At 49.5% G+C, this 20,946-nt stretch overlaps 1 protein-coding gene across 4 annotated transcripts in view; it reads left to right on the forward strand.

Moving 5' to 3' along the window:
- Window positions 1–20,946, forward strand: part of ERI3 (ERI1 exoribonuclease family member 3) — a 134,968-nt gene that overhangs the window by 49,871 nt on the left and 64,151 nt on the right. For all 4 annotated transcript variants that reach the window (XM_065071619.1, XM_065071618.1, XM_065071616.1 and 1 more), the window contains one exon: window positions 4,544–4,616. In XM_065071619.1, coding sequence (XP_064927691.1) covers window positions 4,544–4,616 — 73 coding nt within the window. The remainder of the gene's footprint in view (window positions 1–4,543; window positions 4,617–20,946) is intronic.

Here is a 20,946-nt window from a genome sequence, read left to right on the forward strand (position 1 = left end):
TGCCCTCTCGTTTGCAGCCCGGTGCAGTGGGGTTGGCCAGGACACAATTAAAATGTTCTGCATCTCTTACAACTCAAGGTCTCCAGGGCTGAGACCAGGTCTATAAAAAACAAGATTTAATGTCCCTTTATCTTTCCCATTGAGGGGCTTGTTCTTTTAACTGCCTCAATATCAATACACCCAGTGTGTAGAAAGTGGCCCAATTTCTTTGTCTTCTGACATCCTGAACCCAGAAGCAGATGGACATTAACCAGCTTTGATTAGTTGGGAGAATCAAGCATTAATTTTTTATATGCCAGGACCACCTGAGTGACAGAAATCAATTACGGCTGCCCCTCCCCCTGCCATATTAATGTGGTGGCTCCGAGCAGAGATGGAGGAACCTGTTGAAAGGAGAAACCCCTATTTCTTAGTTTGACCCCCTAGATAATTAGGGTTAAATTGATATGCTATCGCACTGGTGACACATTTTATCTGCCTGTGTTTGTACAAGAGGATACAATAGTGGAGGAAGGACCAATTTGTGCCCTGCTCTAGCTAACCAGACTGAGATAAAAGGTGTCACTAGTACGATAACGTTCTTGCCTCGTGCTCTTTTATTGTTGCTCAATTTGCCTTTTTTTTTTTTTTTTAATCCTGTTCTTTTTCTTTCAATACCCTTGGCCATATTTTAACTCCATGCCATCGCATAATGACGCCCTGCTAAATGTGTGTGGAGATAGGCAACTCTGGCTGACAGCCTTCCCTGATAACCGAATTCCAGCCCATCCATCACTAGGCTGCTCTCCTTAACTTAAGGAAAGTGATAACTAAAGCAAGGCCGTTTATCACCGCCGAGCTGTGCGCTTCTTGCTGCCTTGGAGAGAGACGGCTTCAACGGGAGAAATGCAGCCATGTCACCTCATCTCCCATTTACATCGCCTTCATCTCCAGGCCCCATTTACCCTGCAAAGTGGAGGAGTTGGGCCGGCTGGAAATCAGAGCCTGGCGTGATGGAGCTCTCTGAAAATGGTGCAGAGCTGCCACCGCTGACCACAGTCCAAGGAGGACGTGGACTTGCTTGCCCGTCAGAGGAGAGTGAGCTGCCTGCTGTCACTTGCTCTTCTGTGCCAAGGGGACCTGTGTTTTGAGAGCGGGTCGAGTTTGTGTGCTCACATCCCTGCTGCTGGAAGGACAGACTTTACCAGAGCTGCATCGAAGGCTGGAAAATCCCACAGCCATTTTCAAGTTTCTCTTTGTCGAGTGTGGTCACACTTGAAGCTGTGATGTTTGGCTGAGGAGGTGGTTTTGACAGCCTGCAAGGACTAGGAGCTTCAGTGTTTGGGGAGGCAGCGAGACCTTGTTCAAAAGCTGGAAGGATCATGGGATGTTGAATACAGTGAAATGCACCATCATTTCTCTTCTCCTTCACCTGAGGGAGGGCCAAATCCCAAGCTCAAACAAAATCCCAATCCTCAAACAAAGCTGCCCCAATGATCAAGGCTGAATTTTGTGAGAGCAAGGGAGCCATACTGAGCATAAGAACGTGTTTACCAAATGAGCTGCTCAAATGAATGGTGACCCTGGTAAATGGAGATGCTTCCTTACAGGCCCTGGCACTTCTGTTCCCCAGGAAAGCTGCAGGTGTGCCTTGCACACCCCAGCCTGGAGAAGGTGCTGGAAGAAGTCCTGTCTGGTCACCAAGGGACTACTGCAGGTGACAAGCTTGGAGTTGGGGAAAAGACAACTCCAGGGGTGTTTTCCTTCCCATAGCTACCTGGGGACCTGGTTTCTGTGCAGTGAGAGCCCCTCGTTCCCTGTGCTGGGAATGCTGGAAGCCCAGACTGGACCAGACCCATAGGACAGTCCTTCAGCAGAGGGAAGGACATTGGGTGGCTGTATCCCTGCTGGTCTGGAGCCACCAGACATGCATCTTCCAGCTCAGTGAGTAGACTGCTGCTTTGGACCGTGCTGCTGACAGCCTACCCTTGTTACAGCATGAGCATAGGTCTTCTAGTGCCTGGAAAACCTGGTGAAGTGTCTCTGGTGCTAACGTGAAATGAGGGGAGCAGAAGCACAGAGGGGGAGGGGGAATGTCCTTAGGTCACACGGCTTCACAGGCAGCTTCTGGGGTTGTTCCTTGTGTGCAAAAATGGGTCATTTATTTAGTTGACATATTTATTTGGAGCATTTATTTTCCCCAATTAAAGACCCACTGTCCAGCGCCCAGGGCACACTGCCATCAGTCTCGAAGTGGAAGTAGAACCAGACTGTCCAGTTTGCTGGACCTTTTGATCCCACAGGGATGGAAACGCTTTAGATGTCATTCATTGCACTGGGTGGTTAGCTGTCAATTCCTGTGGCTAACAAGAATGATGCTGCATTCGCTTCTCCTGGGCCTTATCCAAATGTTAGGTGAGGTGATAATTATTCTTCTCACTGGAGCTATGCTGAGACCTGTACTAATGAAAACCTCTTGGGCAGGGAGAAGAAACCCAGCTTTTAGTAACATGCCTTTTGCAAACTGCTGTCATCATCCTTTCTAGCCAAATGTGAGCAGCCAAAGAGAGGTCGAGCTGATCACGTGTCTGTATCAGACCGATGATTTAGTTTAGATGTTTCTTGTGATTTTTTTGATTCGGGCACCAGAAGAAAGCAGTTTTCCTGGATAAAGAGCTTTCTTAGCATGCTGGTTGGGGTTGGTGGGGTCTGTTTAACTGCAGGATGTCATGGACATATGTGTAATGGCTGTAAAATGCATGGACTAGGCTGCTATTTATGTGACGGCTGTGCAATTGCGAGGAGTGACTCCAGGTGCTTCATTTCGGCGCGATGGTGCTCGCATCAGATGAGCCGTGCCCAGAGATGAGACCGCGCTGTCAAGTCACATTGCTTACCCTGCAAATCGCCGCAGCCTCGCTGCTCGCAAGCTTGTGCTTTTGACAGGCTTCCTACTTTCAAAGAGATTCCTCTGGACACCCTTATTCAAATGTGTTTGTATGACTTAAATTATTGCTCCTAAATCTTTTCAGGACCAGGCATTTGGTTTTGGCACAGAGAGTCTCTTCCTTTCTCGGCCTAAGCAGGGCTCACAAATCCGCTTGTAGGTCTGAAGGGATGCTGCCCTGTTCACCAGAGGGTTTGGAGCTGGACTGAGCACTCCACTGCTACATGGGGTGCTGATGGCGCACCCCAGCTCAAGGCGATGTACCTGGCCTGTATCCACATCTGACCAGAGTTTATTCCTGAATTTCAGGCCTGAGTCTGAAGTCCAGTCTGGATTATTCACTCTGTCCTGTATGGAGAGTGGGAGAAGACGTTGCCCTGGACATGGTCTGTGTTGGGATGTTTGAGCAGCTGATGCTGGCACTCACAGCTCTTCCCTCCTCCCCTACAACCTCCCCCAGTAGCCCCCAAGGGCCTGAGGAAGTTGTGAAATTTGCCACCCACCTCCATTTGCAAAAGCTGATTTCTGGAGTTGTGGCGTTTAACATGCACAAATAGCTCTAATTTAGTCATTTATTTAGTTGACATATTTATTTGGGATGTTCCTTTGCTTCAGTTAAAGATCCTGTGACCAGTGCCCCAGGCGTGCTCAGCAGGACGTGAATGAACAAGATCCATCAATTACTCTTGATCAGATCAAACCGGCCGGGGAAAACTCACATAACTCATCTCCCTGCGCAGGCTCGGCTGGAGCCGCACGGCTTCGCGACTCAGCCTTCCCCTTCTGCTGACAGAGAGGAGCCCATCGTAGCTCCCCTTTCAACACACCGGGGCCAGCACAGCGTGGGAGAAACAGCTTTCCAGATGCTGGGGTCCTGCTGTCTCTTCAGGCCATCCACCTCCCTTCCTGGTGTGGTTTTGTTTTGTGAACCCTGCTTGCTGTGGGCAGGGAGAGGTTAAATACGCTGCTCACAGCTCTGGCTGCCTGTGCTCAAACCCGGGATGAGACAGATGCAGCACCTTGTGTCTTCAGAGTTGTGACTGCTCTCTTCTCCCAGGCACCTGCTTGGAAAGCAGCCTCTCCTTTCTTAGCCCTCAAACGTTGGTCCTGCAGCACTACAACCCCCAAAAATGAGCGCATCGGTGCTTCCTTCCCTCCCTCACATCTCACTTGGTGTTTTAACCATGAAGGCCAAGTGGAAAAGCACCAGGGCATGACAAGTGAGTTGTCAGTCCTTCTGTCTGCCCTGTAAGCTGCTGGCTGAGCAGGATGGTTTTGCAGGGATTTGTGATGAGTTCATTTAGCCAAGGACAGCCTGGATGCTCCTGTCATGTTTGCGTGTGTTAGGCACTGTGGAGAAGAGCTGTGTGCTGCATTTACACAGAGCTCCCGTTCCAAATGTTCAGCCTGAGTGTGGCTGGATGTATACAAGTCTTCAGCTAAGCTCTGCTCTTCTGAGAGATTTTTTTGCCAAGAGCTACAGTCTTTCTGATGTGCAGCATGTTACAGCAGACTTGAGGGCCTCTTCCATCTCAGAACTAAATGCACTTAAGAAAACAGAGTTTGTGTTGTCAGGACACTGATTGAATCAAACCTGCTCTCTCTTCTCTCTTACAGGTTACCAGGACAATGCCAGTACTTAGGGTTGCCGGTTGCTGATTACTTCAAACAGTGGATTAATCTGAAAAAGGTACTTTCTGCAAACTGCCATGGTCCCCGTCTCCCTCTCTCCCCCTCCCTTGTCCTTCTCCTTTCCTCTTTAAGGAGGTGTCTAATAACTACTGCTGTTTTGCATTGAAATGAGTTATTTTCTCAGAAGCTGGGCTGAGCGAGTCCTCCTGCTCCCTATTGTATCTCCTCTAATAGAGTCTTACTGTACTTGATGGGATGCGTTTTGCAGCTGGGGAGAATCCCATTGTGGCGGGCACAGTGCGGTGTCTCTGCATAATATTGGGACACTGTGAGGCTGCTCTACAGCAAAGGTTGTGTTGGTCCCAGTGTTGCTGACTCTGTTTTGTTTTACAGCCATATAAGGCTTCTAGGAGCTCAGTTCCCTTCAGCTCAACTTCTGGTTGATAAATGTGGAAATATTCCATTATAAAAATCAGCATTTCCCTTTGTGTTGTGAGGAAGGGGAGGTGTCTCAACAGCATGTCTGCCTAAGAGACCGGTGGTCACTTTGCAGAACAAAATGTCTCGGACTTCACTGTGTGGCACCTGGTGTTGCTTCACAGCTTCTCTGACTGGTTATAGACCTTGCTGTGCATCCACAGGGTCTCCTGGCACAGGAGAATGTGGTGATGCCATAAGCCACAAATCAAAGTGGGAAGAAAAGAACAAGTGTGATTACGAGCAGTAGCAGAGTGAGGGGGGAGGTTGGGGTCTGTGCACATGAGAAACTGAGGTGGCCCTCCTGGTTAAACCTTTGGATGAGTAAGATTCCCTTCCCCCAACCAATTTAATGTTGTATTTGGATTTCTGTACCTTTTCCTGATAATTAGGGGTCTCAGTAAGTGGAATTTGCTTGTAAACAGCTCGTTGTACTTGTGGGCTTTTCTTTTGTTCTTTTATTTATTGTTTTAAATGGAAGAATGAGTGACAGGCTGAGCAGCCGCAGAAGGACAATTTGCATGATCTGTTCCGTCAAATAGGGTAGAACATGAACTTAACAAGGGATGCTGGCAGCACATTCCCGGCTGAACTTGTCAAAGGGTCTTGTATTTCCCTGCTGTCAGAGCAAATCTTTTGGCTGATTGCTGGTCCTTGGTAAATGAAATCTGAAAGCACATTGGGGCATTCTGCAGTTCAGTGACCATTAATGATCGCCGTTTGAAGTTCACTAAACTTCCGGTGAATGGATAGCAGCTACATAACCAGCAGGTTGATGGCTGCAGAATAATAATATTTTAAAAAAACAAATCACTGTGTTCTGTGATGTTTGCTAAGAAGTAGGTTGGTCCAGCTGTGCTCCTCTGGTCCTCAGGATGAATGACTTATGGCTCTTTCCCGTAGTTTGAGCCTCCTGAAATTAGCATGTTAGGAGCTGGGATTCATCGTAACCTGGACATCCAGGCAAGTGGCTGTTCTTCAAGGTGGGCAATCGTGTATTGGGTTTCAGCAAATACTGTGATACAAAGCTGAGGGCTGGAGAGAATCCGTGGAGCACCAAGCACAGAGCTGAAGGCGGGAGGAGGAGGAGGGAAGCTGGTGCAGTGGAGTGTTCCCCTGCCCAGCTCTCTGAAGGGGCTGGAGTCTGAGCATGTGGGATGGGGGCACATGGGTTGGGGTTGTCCTCTTCTACAGGTGTTACTCAGAAAGCAAGGCTCTGGTCTTCCTCAGATCACATGGGGAGGGGACATGTGGGAGAAATGTTCACCTTCTTCCAACCCCTCTAATGCCTTAAAAATCTGCAGTTTCTCTGACTCTTCAATATCTGATGCCCTATGACGTGCAGGCTGGCTCCGGGGTCCCTGTGTCCCTCTGGGAAGTGAGCCAGGTTGAAGAGGAGAGCAGGGACCTCTCCTGTCCTGTGGCTGCACAGCTGTCTTCCCTGGGGCTTGCTCTCACCGCAGGGTGAAGATCTTTCCATGCCACTCACTGCCTCACTCTCTAGTCATTCTTGTGTGGGAGCCACCTGCGTGTTTTCACGAGAGATGATTTCCAGCTTAGATAAATAATTCTGGCCAAGCAGCTGGACCCAGTGAGACCTCAGTCTTTTTTGAGTGAGCTCCCAGTGTGGGACAAATCAGGATGGACAAATGTCTAGCCCCCCTGCTCTTCCCTGCATAGCTCAGATGGCCCCTTTTCCACTCACTCTGGCACATTCCTGACTTAAAAGTATGTCCTAGGCTGAATCTGCCTCTGACCACATCCATGAAGTGAAGGTGTTGGGGGTGGTGGTGTGAAACTACTAAATTTCTAGGTCGTGGATAATGCAGAGACTTGGATGTTTCAGATGTCAAGAAAACAGTTCATGTGAGTGTAAATGGCATGTGTGACTGAGAGCAGTTTCCTCCAGGATGGCCCCACCTGCATCTGCGATCTGTCCTCTGGGTCTCTGCTTGCGAGCAGTGATACCGAGAGGACCCTACGGAGTGAGGGAACTGCTGCTGCAAGTACAGGAGCGAGGTTACGTATGGAAAGATGTGTACCTGCAGCAGACCTGTTTGTGTACTTGTGAGTAGTGCAGTAGCAGCAAAATATCTTCCAGGATCCCTCTGCCCATGAGCACACGGCTTCAGCTCCTCTTTATTTTGAATCATCTGAAGAAGCAATCCTTGTCAGCGCTCCCTCTGCCAAGGTGCAGGATGCTCCAGAGCTCAGCAGTCCCTCTTTCCAAGGTGGTGAGATGGTCTTTCCCAGGGTTCCTTCTCCAATAAACTCCTTCCCTTGTCACTGCTGTTCTGCAGCAGCAGTTGAGGTGAGCACCCTGTGCCTCCAGGCTTCTTTCAGAGTATCCAAGGCTTGCCTCTTGGACAAGCTGAAGGGGGGAATCAGCCCCATGCTAGCTGCCAGGCTTGTGTCACCGCAGGGAATATTTCTGGATTGATCTGGCCCTGCATGTGGCGCTGAGCTCCACACCTGACCGCTGCAATGGTGGCCACAGGGTTTGGGGATCTGTGAAAAAGCCTTCTGTGGAGGACAAAAGGAGAAAAGCTGCCTGTGCACTTGACCGCATTTGCTGAAGTTTTACCTTGCCCTATGCCCCTCCAGCCTGTTAATGCATCCCTTCCGTCAAGCCTGATCGGTGTTTGCTGACATTTTTAATGTCACTGAGCGATCTTGTATCTCTAGTGAACTGTCAGCATAGAGCTGACTCGGGGCAGAGAGTTTATCATGTTCTTCACTTCGATTAGCTCAGCCTTGTGGGAGGGGAGCAGAAAGCAGAGGAGGCTTTCTTTGAATGCTGCAACATTTCAGATATCCCCCTAAACCATCTCGATAGAGAGCCACCATCCCATCTGCCAGTTTTCCTTATGTACCTGTCACGTCAATCCGCAGAGGCCCCATGGATTAGGACTGAGGTGCAGAACCTGAGCTGCATCGCTGGATGCACAGGATGGAAATAGCAGAGAGTGCTTCATGCCAGTAGAGGGGGGCACCAGTGGAGTAATACAAGCAGCATGCAGGAGACTGTGTGTCAAGATTTATGTGAAAAGGGAAACTGCTGCAGCTAACAAGCTACAGCTGATCTGCTGCCCCAAGAGTATCCTCAGGTAGCCTGGATAAATGCATTGACACTAATTTTAACACAAGGATCAGCTCTTGTTTGAGCTCCGTTTGCTCTTTCAGGGACCTCTGTGGTTTGTCGTTCCAGGTTCCATGTGAACTAGCGGCACGGTCGGTCCCGTGATGGATCCTCACCCCGTGGGGATGGAGCCAGCGCTGTGTCGGGCTGAGGACACGGTACCTGCCATCGCAGGCTGGCTGGGAGCAGGGAATGGGAAAGCTGGTGGGCAGCAGGAGCACGCCATGGAAGGAGAGTGGTTTGGTGGAGGGAGGAGATAGAAGAAGGAGTTACACTAGATTTTCTTACAATTAGCTTGGGCAAGAAAAACATTAGAAGGATGATCAGAGTGTCAGAATGGCCAGACCAGAGATCGAACTCAGATCACCCCAGTGCCAGAGGTTGGTAGCTGGTGCTTGCAGGTATAACAAGGAGGATGTGAGTCAAGTCAGCTTTTTCTGGTTCCCAGAAGTTATCCCCTCAAGGATTGAGAGTTGGCAGCTGCCTCCAGACCAGTGCATCTATTACCCACTGTTTTTACCACATATTTCTACCAGAAACTTGTACGTCCTTTTCTGAGTCTGCTCATGCTTTTGGTTTCTACAGCATGCTGCAGCAATGAGTTTTGCTATTTAATTATGCATTAATTATACTCTGATTGCTCATATATTGTGTGAAGATGCAGGTCCTTTTGGTTTTTTTAAACCTACAATCGGATTATTTTCTTGGGCCTGGGTCTTGCGTTGCATGAAAGTGCAAATAAGTGTTTCCAGCTCTTCTCCCTTGTGTTATTTTTGACTTGAGGCCTCTGTCATATTCTCGCTTAATTGTGTCTCTTCCAGCACAGTGTAACTTGTTGGAGGGCTGGCACAAAGGCACTGGCGGGCTTTGTGACTCTAGAATTGGGTTGCGGAAGCTATTTTTAATACGGTATACACTATCCTGGTCTTCCATTTCTTCTCTGGGTGTTATGCGATTAAAAGATGAGTGGTTTATGTATCCCCTAAGGGTTTGTTTTATTCCTTGTTTTTCAATTATTTTTTTTAAAGACTATCTTCATACCCATCGCAGAGTATCCCCTTTCTCAGGACAGCTCTCAGAATCACACAGAATCCCAGACTGTCAGGGGTTGGAAGGGACCTGGAAAGCTCATGCAGTGCAATCCCCCCATGGAGCAGGAACACCCAGATGAGGTTACACAGGAAGGTGTCCAGGCGGGTTGGAATGTCTGCACAGAAGGAGACTCCACAACCTCCCTGGGCAGCCTGGGCCAGGCTCTGTCACCCTCACTGAGGAGAAGTTTCTTCTCAAGTTTAAGTGGAACCTTTTGTGTTCCAGTTTGAACCCATTACCCCTTGTCCTACCATTGGTTGTCACCGAGAAGAGCCTGGCTCCATCCTCCTGACACTCACCCTTTATATATCTGTAAACATGAATGAGTCCCCCCTCAGTCTCCTCTTGTCCAGCTCCAGAGCCCCAGCTCCCTCAGCCTTTCCTCACACGGGAGATGCTCCACTCCCTTCAGCATCTTGGTGGCTGCGCTGGACTCTCTCCAGCAGTTCCCTGTCCTGCTGGAACTGAGGGGCCACAGCTGGACACAATATTCCAGGTGTGGTCTCCCCAGGGCAGAGCAGAGGGGCAGGAGAACCTCTCTGACCTACTGACCACCCCCCTTCTAACCCACCCCAGGTACCATTGGCCTTCCTGGCCGCAAGGGCCCAGTGCTGGCTCATGGTCACCCTGCTGTCCCCAGGACCCCCAGGTCCCTTTCCCCTACGCTGCTCTCTAATAGGTCGTTCCCCAACTTACCCTGGTGTGATAGACCATCTTTGATTTCTTTTGATGTCTTTAGATACAGTGCTTGCTTTAGAAGCGACAGAAAACTGGTCCTACTTTGGCCTCCACCTGAAGTCCAGGAGAGTTTTTGTGAAAGGCAAGGGTTCAGTGATGTGTGTGGAGGAATGCACCTTTCCTTCTCTGGGCATCATGAACTGGAGCTGGCAGAGCCTTGGGGAGCCCAGCGTGGCCATGCTGGAGGTGCCATGGCTGAGCACAAAGCCAGACTTTGCCAGGCCCAGCCTTTATTGATCTCTAGATACTGGTAGTTGGAAAAAAAAAACTGTTAATACACGTGCACAAATGTTTTAAGGTCACCTACTCACATTGTGAAATCTGACAGAGGAAGCATGTAATAGGATGTTTTTGTTAATATTTGGCAACTAGAAATAAACACATCTTAAACAAACAAAGATTTGCTAACAGCTTTTTGTCTTTCCTCTGCTTTAGCAATTCCTTCTGCCTTTGAGGTGGGAGGAGGAGCTCCGAGTGCTTCCCAGACGCTTGGTGCTCAAGTGTCTTGAGTGCTTAGGATTAAGAATGTTGAAGTGGTGTGACTGAGAAATGGTTTATTTTTGGCCCATATGCCTGGAAGTTGCTTTCATGAGGTCTAACTTCTTGAGGACTTACTGTGATTGTTACCTATTGCCTGCTTATTGAGTTACTGGCTATAAGGAATATAAAATGCCCAGTAAGGTTAGAAATGACAGAGGAGGAGTGCTCAGGCAGAGTGCTTCATGGCCAAAGCATCAAGCACATGAAGATGTTGGCACTCAACTGGGAAGAGCTGCTCATATACCCACAGTGCTCAGTGCTTTGCTGGTTTGCAGCATGGGTGGGTGCTCTGAGACCCTGTCTCCCCTTCCTTCAGTGGGAGCTGGGCTTTCTGGGGCTCCTCACCCCAGCTGCAGAGCTCTTGGCTTTGGGAAGTCTATCAGAAGGCAGGAATGGGAGAGGCTGTGAAGGGAAACACAGGGAGCAGCGTGACTCCAGGGTTAAGGGGAGTAAGAGTGTCTTTTCCATGACGATTAGGAAAGAAAAGTGTCTATGCCATGGCATTGATTCATAGTTGGAAGGAATTGCTTATAACAGCAAAATTGGCTGTGTTTAATAAATACTTTGCTCTGTGTTTACAGAAAGGCAGAGGATGCCCTATGGCTTAGGGAGAGGTTTGCTGTTACAACACAATTTTCTGATAAAGTTAAGTGGTGGCTTTTGGTTGGCACTTGGCACAGCTGGTTGACAGGAGTTTTAAAAGAGCTCATGTGAAGCTCTGGACTGTTAATAAGTCTTTGAACAGGGGCAAGTTCTAGAGGACTGGAAGAAAGCTAATGTTGTACCAGTAATTTAGAAGGGCAAATGGGATGACCGATGAAGTAATTATAGCCCTATCAGCTTGACATTAATTCTGAGCAAAGTAATGAAAAGCCAGATATCATAGTTGATTAATAAAGAATGAAAAGAGGGTAATATAATGCCAATCAATGTGGATTTATGGAAACTAGATCTTTTTCAAACTAACTTGATATTTTTTTTATGAGACTACATGTTTGGTTGATAAAGGTAACCATGTCAATGTAATATACTTCTGGAAGGCATTTGACTTGGTACCTTATGACATTTTGATTAAGAAACAAGAGTGATACAAAATCAACATGGCACACATTACATTGATTAAGAACGAGCAAACTGACAGCTCCTAGCATTTAATTGTAAATGGATAATCATCATGGAGTGCATGTCTTCATAGTGGGGTCCCACAGAGATCTATTTCTCAGACCTCTTGTATTTAACACTTTTATCAGTGAAAGAAAACATAACAATAATATTTGATAAAGTGTGCTGATACTGCATCCAGGAGGTGGATTTGTAAATGGACAGTGGTGAGTAGGAGCAGAGGGGCTGGATCATCTCTTTCCTTGGGACTGGCTTGGCTGGTATGGGATGCTGGGTCCTGTCTCTGCATCAGAAAGGATTCTGGAAACACTGGAGGAGAACTGCAAGACCCATGGGAACACTCTGCCATGCAGTGAAGAGCCTGTGAGCCATTTAGAGTACCAGCGAGAAGGGTAAGGGAGGCTCAGATGTGCTCCTCAGGTACCTAAAGGGAGATCCAAAACATGGCGAGAAGTTTCTTCAGCTTAGCAGCCAAAAGCAGAAGCAGTTCCAGTGCCTGGAAACCAAAGCAAGGTAGATCACATGCAGGTTTTTACCTGCAATCGTGGGGGTGATTGACCATTGGAACAACTATGGTAGATTCGCCAGCTCGGGAGGGAAGGTTTTTTTTTCCTAAAAAGATCAGCTCTGCTTCAAACAGGAATTAATTTGGGGAAGCCTCGTGTCCTGTGCAGGTCGGGCCAGCCGATCGCAGCGGTTTCTTCTGCTGTGATAATCTTCGAGTCTTGGTCTCAGCGTAGCTCTGGCTGCTCCGTTCCGCTGCGCTGAGAGCACCCGCGAAGGCTCCGTCGTGACCGGGGGGAGCGTGGGTGGCACAAACGCCAGGAGGTTGGGGACGGAGGGGACGGGTCCCGGGGAGCGTGGCGCTGCTGGCGCGGCAGGGAGCCCTCTGCTCCGGGGCTGCAGCGTGGCAGCCGTCCACCGCTTCTCCTTTAAATCTGTCGTGCAGCTGTCTGAACTCTGAAATTTCTTTCACTCTCTCCCTCGCCTTGTTAACATGTGTTGCCTTTGGGGTAATCAGGGAAAAAATATTATGTCCTTTTACAATTACCGGGTTTTGGAATATTAAAATGTCTCTCTGCATCGGCAGTGTTATTTTGATTGGTATTCTAACCTTTGACTAGCCCATAAAGCGAGCCGCTCTTCAAGCCAATATTGCAGGACTGAAATTTAATTCCGAAATGATTCCAGATAATAGGGAGACAGATAATATATGCATGAAGGATATTATGTTTGGACTAAATGCAGCAGGGCCAGGGCTTGGGAGTTGAATAATAGCCCAGAGTGAGTTATAATCTGTGGGACAGAAATACCTTACTGTCAGGGCCAGGAGAGGAACTCTTAAATCAAAGGGAGGAAGACAAGGAGACAGTCGAGGATAGTCATCTCAAATGGAAAGGGCATCCAGGAGAGGCCTTAGAGGAGCAGCCCTCTCTGTCCCGATGCACAGGGACCTGTCCTCCCTTTCTTATCTAACAAGGAATGCTGAGTAAAAACACTTTTACAAAGAAAACCAACATACAGGGGGATTGTGCTGGAAAGAGAGGGTGAGAGTCTGCAAGTTCTTGGCACTTTTCCCTTTTCTCCTCCCAGACTCATCAGAAGGTGATACGGGATGGGTTGGTGCATCAGACTTCTTTGCCTCAGTTTCCCTAGAATTTATAGCCAGATGGACCCAGGGGTTGTTGATGTGGTGGATTTGCAATGTGTGCCAAGGTAGGATGCTCACGTAATGCAGAGTAACCATTGCGTTGGTTTGGGCATCCACTTTCTCATAAAACAAAAGAAGCCTTTTAAATACTCGAGGCTTTAAGAAGCAACACCCCACTCTGGGCTCCCTGCCCCAGGGAAGAAAACTTGGTTTTTCTATTTGCTCCTCCGCAAGTGGTGCTTTGTGCTTTGCCGGCAGCTTCCAAGCGTGGTGGAGCAGTCAGCAGGGTACTTCTTGCTCTGCAGTAGCTCAGCCCTATAACTTTAACCTGCTGGGCGAAGCGTTGGGAGTTTTTCTGTAGTTAGACTGGGCAGAGCGTTGGGAGTTTTTCTGTAGTTAAACTGGGCAGAGCGTTGGGAGTTTTTCTGTAGTTAAACTGGGCAGAGCGTTGGGAGTTTTTCTGTAGTTAGACTGGGCAGAGCGTTGGGAGTTTTTCTGTAGTTAGACTGGGCAGAGCGTTGCGGGGCGCTCTGCTGCGAGCTGTGCCGGGAGGAGGGGAGCCGAGCCAGCGGAGATGGAGAGTGATCTCTGCTGCTGGGGTGACACAGACCCATGTCGATATAACAGGCTTTGGCTCAGTGGCATGAGCTTATAGTTTCAAAGTAATGATCCCAGCCTCGCATTTTATTTCCTTTTCTTGCAGTCTCAGGAGCTGGTCTTGCTACAGCTGACAGGGGCTCTAGATGTAGCCTGGAGGCTTCACTGGTTTTGGATGACTTGAGCGATAACACATGCCCATCCCAGAAGGGCAGAAATGAGCAGTGTCCATGTTCACCTAAATCAAATGGTTTTGTGTGTTTTCCTCTCCTTTGTCTTTCGTTGGTGGGGTTTTTTTCATTGCATCCTAAAAGCACAGGAACAACTTGCTGTGGAGCATGCATCTGTATGAACTGTTCTGGGAGCAGACAGGAAAGTTGTGACCCCTCAGAGGGTTAATGTAAGCTCTTGGTTCACCAGAAAGTAGCTAAGTTTCATGGCTTGCAAAATATCAGATTAGTTTAGTAACTCCTTTTGGCCGTGAAATCCACACCTGTGTGAAAGAGCAAACTCAAGCCAAGCGGAAAGCTCTGGGCTGGGCACATGCAGCCCATTCCTCACTCTCTGCTGTTTAGATCATGCTGGGTGGGTAAAGACAATTCTGACAATGTCGAAAGCATTTAGAGCTGCTCCGTTACAAAGGCAACCCATCAGTATTTTGTTTCTAGTAACAGCAAACGCTTCCTGGAGCTTTCATCCTTCTGTCCTTCCTTTCTGTATCTATCCTGTATGTGTTTTAGCATGTGTTCATCTCATGGCATCTCACACACAGATTAACTTCTTTACCATCAGGGGTTGTCTTAACACTCTTTTGCTAATACATATTATAATTGCAGTAGGCGCATGTTAAAATCTCAGCTATTTTCCTAAATAGGGCACTTTGGAGCTTTGTTTTAGCCTTTGGAGAAAAGGAGTTTTGCATGTTGCACTTGGGGAGAGCCTGGCACAGATGGAGAAAGCCCAAAAGGGAACAGAAGAAGCTGGAAGATGTGACCTCCAGAGGAAGACTGAGGGTTCTGCCATATTAGCTTAGACAAGACTAAGCAGAAATTGGTTTTGGAGGAATAAAAGTGCTCAGAGAAAGGGAAAAGTTTATTCTGTGAGGTTGTGGTGGACAGCTGTTGGTCATGTCCTTACCTGCTGCAAGGAGATCAGTGAACAGGCTCTGTGCATGAAGAAAGCTCTTGAGGTTTTAATAGTCATAGCCTGTGTGCTGTGACACCTTTGTGCCCTTGCACTTGGACACAGGCTGTCGTGCTTTCCCTGGGACGCACCACTGAAACTCGGAGTACCCGAGCAGGGAAAGAAGGGGCCGTTGCCTTGGGTGCCACGTACGGTCTCTGGTCCTCTCCTGGTTCTGTCAGATCAGGATGTTTGTACCAGGGAAATCTCAAGGCAGCTTTTGTTATTTGGCCGTGCCTTCGGGCTCCAGCAACTCCTGGTGCCACGTGTGGTACAGAGTGCTCTGAAATAAGACAGAAAGGTGGTGGTGGTTCAAGAGAAACTGAGGAACACAATTATCTTACTTGGCCCCACACAGCCTGCAGATACTGGATGAAGCAGAGAGTAGAATTTATCACTTTTGTGCTTTTTTTAACTAGTGCAAAAGCTTTGTCTTCTAGATGGGATTGTGAGCAGCGGTTTGCTGAGTGCACTGCAATAGTTTCTTTACTGAAAGCACCCTTGTCTGTGCAAGTGGTTGGAGGCAGGTTGGCATTCACAGTATCACAGTATCACAGTATATTTGGGATTGGAAGGGACCTCAAAAGATCATCTAGTCCAATCCCCCCATGGAGCAGGAACGCCCAGGTGAGGTCGCACAGGAACATGTCCAGGCGGGTTTTGAATGTCTGCAGAGAAGGAGACTCCACAACCCCCCTGGGCAGCCTGGGCCAGGCTCTGGCACCCTCACTGAGGAGAAGTTTTTTCTCAAATTTAAGCGGAACCTCTTGTGTTCCAGCTTGATCCCATTACCCCTTGTCCTATCATTGTTTGCCACTGAGAAGAGCCTGGCACCATCCTCGTGGTACTCACCCTTTATATACTTATAAACATTAATGAGGTCCCCCCTTAGTCTCCTCTTCTCCAAACTAAAGAGCCCCAGCTCCCTCAGCCTTTCTTCATAAGGGAGATGCTCCACTCCCTTAATCATCTTGGTTGCCCTACGCTGGACCCTCTCCAGCAGTTCCCTGTCCTTCTGGAACTGAGGGGCCCAGAACTGGACACAATATTCCAGATGTGGTCTCACCAGGGCGGAGTAGAGGGGAAGGAGAACCTCTCTCGATCTACTAGCCACCCCCCTTCTAATGCACCCCAGGATGCCATTGGCCTTCCTGGCCACAAGGGCCCAGTGCTGGCTCATGGTCATCCTGTTGTCCACCAGGAACCCCAGGTCCCTTTCCCCTACACTGCTCTCTAATATGTAATTTCCCAACCTATACTGGAACCTGGGGTTGTTCCTGCCCAGATGCAGGACTCTACACTTTCCCTTGTTAAATTTCATCAGGTTATTCCCCGCCCAACTCTCCAGCCTGTCCAGGTCTCTGATGGCAGCACAGCTTCCAGTGTCAGCCACCCCTCCCAGCTTAGTGTCATCAGCAAACTTGCTGATAGTGCACTCTATTCCCTCGTCTAAATCGTTAATGAATATATTGAATAATATTGGCCCCAGTACTGACCCCTGAGGCACTCCACTAGATACTGGCCTCCAGCTAGACTCCGCACCATTGACTACCACTCTCTGGCTTCTCTCCTTAAGCCAGTTTGCAACCCACCTCACTACTCTATTGTCCAGACCACACCTCCTCAACTGATCTGTGAGGATGCTGTGGGAGACTGTGTCAAAGGCTTTACTGAAGTCAAGGTAGACCACATCCATCGCTCTGCCATCATCCATCCACCTTGTTACATTAATTCGTGGTTCTTCCACACACACATCGCCGTAGCCTGCAGGTGAAAGGCGCAGAGGCAGCTGCTCAGCCCCTGCCTGCTGCTCTCCCTGCCGAGTGCCATATTGCTCGGCTGCACCTCACTGTGCCTGCACCCCCCTTGCTGGGGGATTCGAACATCTGTCCCCTGCACCAAGGAGCCTCCTGGCTCCCATCTGGCTGTGTATGTGCTGCTGCTGAGGTTAAACATCCTGCTCAGACCTTTACACCATGAGTCTGGTTGCTGCTTGCAGGTTGAGGAGGGAGCCATGCTGGCTCTCCTCGTCCCACCTGTTTATGGGCTGTGGATGTCAAAGTTTTAGAAAGAACATTCGAAAGCAAGCAATATAAGCCACAATGGAACGTAAGCAACTTGTGCTTTTGATAAGAAATCTTTCTGCGATGTCAAGGTTATGGAGGCTGAAGTGGCCTCATGGTCCCCACGATGGGGTCCGGACAGGCAGGGAGTTGCTGCATGGCTGGTCATAGTGTGACGGGGACCTGTCAGCGGGGTGTTTGCTGTAGCTGGGGGTAACAGTGTGTACAGTATGACTGCAGCACGGCTCGTGTGCCACACGCTTGCATCCAGGGTTACCATGTAACATGCACTTGGCATGGCAGCCCTGGAGCAAACCAGGGAAACTGTAAGGATGGTCAGAATGAGGCCCTCGATCCCCCAGCAAGCGGATCTGTCTGGCGCAGATCTGGCGTTTCAGCCCCACGCAGGACTGCGGCTGTGCCTGTGGGACACTGGTGCTGTTGGCAGAAGCTGGGGGGTCTCTGATCTCATATGGCTGCTTATGTGAAGGTGTGGGGCAGCCTGTGTTATCCCGTCCCACACGTATTGTGGTCATTCAGAGTCTGGAGCCTTCTGCATGCCCCGGTATTGCGAGAGGCAAGTCTGACCCTGGGCCTGACACAACTCCCCGCAGTCAATACCAGAGCACGGCAAGAGGAGAAGGGATTAGAGGCAAGGCGCGTTTTACAATAATCCTGCAATGTGTGCTGCATTCCCGGCCAGGAGGAGCTGGGAGGTGAAGGTGCAACGTGTGAAAGATGGACTGTCCCAGAGTCCCGAGGGGCAGAGCATCCCTGCATCCCAGCCTTCCTGCTGGAGCTTTGTGTGGGTACCAGCACACCTGCCTGGTTCCTGGGAAAGGAGCCGTGTCCCCTTCATTTAAAAGACAGGAGCTCCACACAGGAGCATGAAAAGGGACCTGTGGAGTTCTCTGGGGAGGGATGAGGGGTTAATCAGATTTTTCTAGCCTTGGGGATTAAAACATTAAGTGGTTTAGTCCTCGTTGTCCTACCATGCCGGCATGGCTACAAGAGGGAGAGTGATTGCCTGCCACCTCCACCAGCAGCAGCAGGCTGGTTTATGGGAGCAACTGGCTTGCCAGTAAGTGGAAAGAGCTTTCCTTGTATGAGGTGTTCCGGGTGCCCTGTGCTGAGTGTGTTGCACTATTGTGCTGAAAGGGATGAGACTTTGCTGCTGCTCTCCTGGCTGTAAAGTGTGTGGGTGCAGCCTCTGCCCTGTTACACAGAGATATACCATGGCTTGGCTTTTGCTTCTCATGGGCTCATTGTAAAGCGGCAAGAGATGCAGAACTGGGATATGGGAGATACTGTAGTGCAATTTGCATATTAATAACTTACAGTGCTTCACACTCACTAAATTAATTAATTAAATCCCTCAGAACCCCAGGGCTACTAAGCAAGTTGATTCCAGGGCTGGGATTAAAAGTCTCCTGCCGCCCTTTCTCCATGTTGGCACAGCACTTCAGGCTCCATCCTGCCTCTTACTCTCCACCTGCACATTATCTTGGTCGAGGTCTTTGCCTGCAGTCCATGGGTTGGATCTATCACAGTGGCTTGCTAAGAACTGCCTGGAAAGTCTGCTTTTCTTTAAGAAACAGCCCATTTTTTGCCCTCATTTGGGTGTAAACTTCTCCTATCCTGTGGCCTGCTGGGGAGGGAGGCTCTGGTCACCCCAAAACATGAACCCAGCCAGGGGCTCTCTCAGAGTGGCTGGTCCTCCCAGTTGCCGGGGCACTATCTCCTGCAGACCAGGACCGTCTTCTCCATGGATGCTCTGACATGAGTGTTGTGCCAGCTCTATGGGCCATCAGAGCTCCCGAGCAAACTGAATTGCTGCACTGTAGCCCTCCCAAACTTGCTCAGCAGTTCTCAGCAGTCCCCTTCTGGGTGTCAGTAGGTATGAAGGCAAGATGCTTATATTTGCTGACAACATGCATCTTCCCTTCCTTGTGTTGAGTCTCATGTTGAAAAGGCCCATAATGATGTTGTTTGTTGTTTTCTTGGGCATCCTATCCACAGATGAATATGCAGGTCTCATTCATAGCTGATGGATCAACTCCATCTCCCTCAATGTTCTTTGAGCCAGGATGCTTGTCTGCGTTGCACTCAATATACCTTAAAGCCGGCAACTTCCATTAAGCTGTGTAGGACGGAGTGTAGCTGGGCCATTCTGTCTTCTGTGTGCAGTGGTCAGCGTCCCCAGCAAGTTTCAGTGGCCTGGAAATGAAACCTCAGTTGCACCACTCTGCCAGCGCTGCTCCTGCATGCGTCCTGCAGACGGTTTTTTAAACAAACTCTGGGTATTTAACGTATGGTTTTGTGCCAGCTACAGAAAAGCCAACTCTCTGCACTCTCCCAGTGTTGTAACCTCTGTCAGCCTGGCTCTGATTGATGCTGTTAATATTTTAGAGATCATTTAGGATCTCCGCCTTGGCTGTGCTCCTCGCTCGGGCAGGCGCTGTCCTGCTGGGTGCCTGCAGGAGCACGCTTGCTGCCTGCTGGTGTGTTTTGGAGGATGCAAGTCTGCAGGTTAGCAGGACCACCAGGACTAATGGGAGCCTGCAAAGAGCTAATTGCTAGCCTCCAGCTGGTCCAAGCTGGCCCTTTCTGTAGGTGAGGGTCTTTCAGCCTCCCTGGGACATTCTCTTCTGTCCTTGCTTCTTGGCAAAGAGACCAACTTCCCTCTGGATATTGTCCCACCAACTGCATTTGGCCAAGGTCCTTGCTATATAGGGGTGTCGCCATGCCTCTGTGTGCCGTACCAAGTATGATTTGGCCACGTGGAGTTGGTTCTGCTGCAGCCTTGCCTGTGGGGTCAGTCAGTGCCGATCGGGAGGTGACTGACGTCCTCCGGCTGCCCCTCAGGAGCTGAACACGGACCCATCGTGCACCTCCGTGCCTTGTACCCTGCTCTTGATCTGCTCTAACCAGTGGAGCTGCGTGGCCATTCCTTTGGTGCAGGAGAGCTCTGGTGATGCTCTGCTTGCTCAGCCTTCCCCATGGATCCAGCTGAATCCAGCTGTGGGAATGGGGCCGATGTGCTGCGGTGACAAGGGGTCTGGCAAATCCAGGAGACAGTGGAGCTGTGTGACTGAATCCCAGACTGTGTTTGCTCTGCCTAATTATAAAAAGTATGAGTTTGTTCTGCTAGGTGCACATTATGCCTTTATTGTGGTGTAATTATGCCAGCTGCCTATGTTTAGTGTCATAAAAAGGAATAAAATGCCCATTACCCGCCTAAAGAATTCTTCTTGTGGGTTTTTTTTATTTTTATTGCTCTGGAGTACACAGTGGGGATATCGTTGATCGGCAATTCTCCATGTAAAATAGCTGGTGAAATACTGTGCTTTCGGAGCGCTCCTCCAGCCAGCAGCCTGCGGAGGCAGCTGGGCCCCCAGCCTCACCTGGCGCCGCCTCTGCTGCTTCCAGCCAGCCCGATCTGCTGGTCAAGATGGTGAAGCCACCACTCAGTGCCACCACACACTGCTTTCCAGCAGCATTTCCCTCTTGCCATCCAGGTCCCAAAGCCTCTGAGCACCTGAGAGCTGCGGGGCGCTGAGAGCTCCAGTCCTGGGAGGAGACACAGCATCTCTGCCTGCAGGAGCTGTTCAGAGAGACACAAGGGTGCCTGTGTCCGGCCGAGCTATTTTTTTGGATAGAATGATGTATCAAGGAGTCCAGTGCCCAGGGGAAGCCCGTAAGGTGGCCCTGCATGTCTTGCAAGGGCAGGGGTGCTAAGCCTCATTCCCCAGCCAACCTACGGCCCCTGCAATTGGGCTTTGGCTGC

This window comes from Columba livia, chromosome 8 (genome assembly GCF_036013475.1).
Source record: "Columba livia isolate bColLiv1 breed racing homer chromosome 8, bColLiv1.pat.W.v2, whole genome shotgun sequence".
NCBI classification, from domain to species: domain Eukaryota; kingdom Metazoa; phylum Chordata; class Aves; order Columbiformes; family Columbidae; genus Columba; species Columba livia.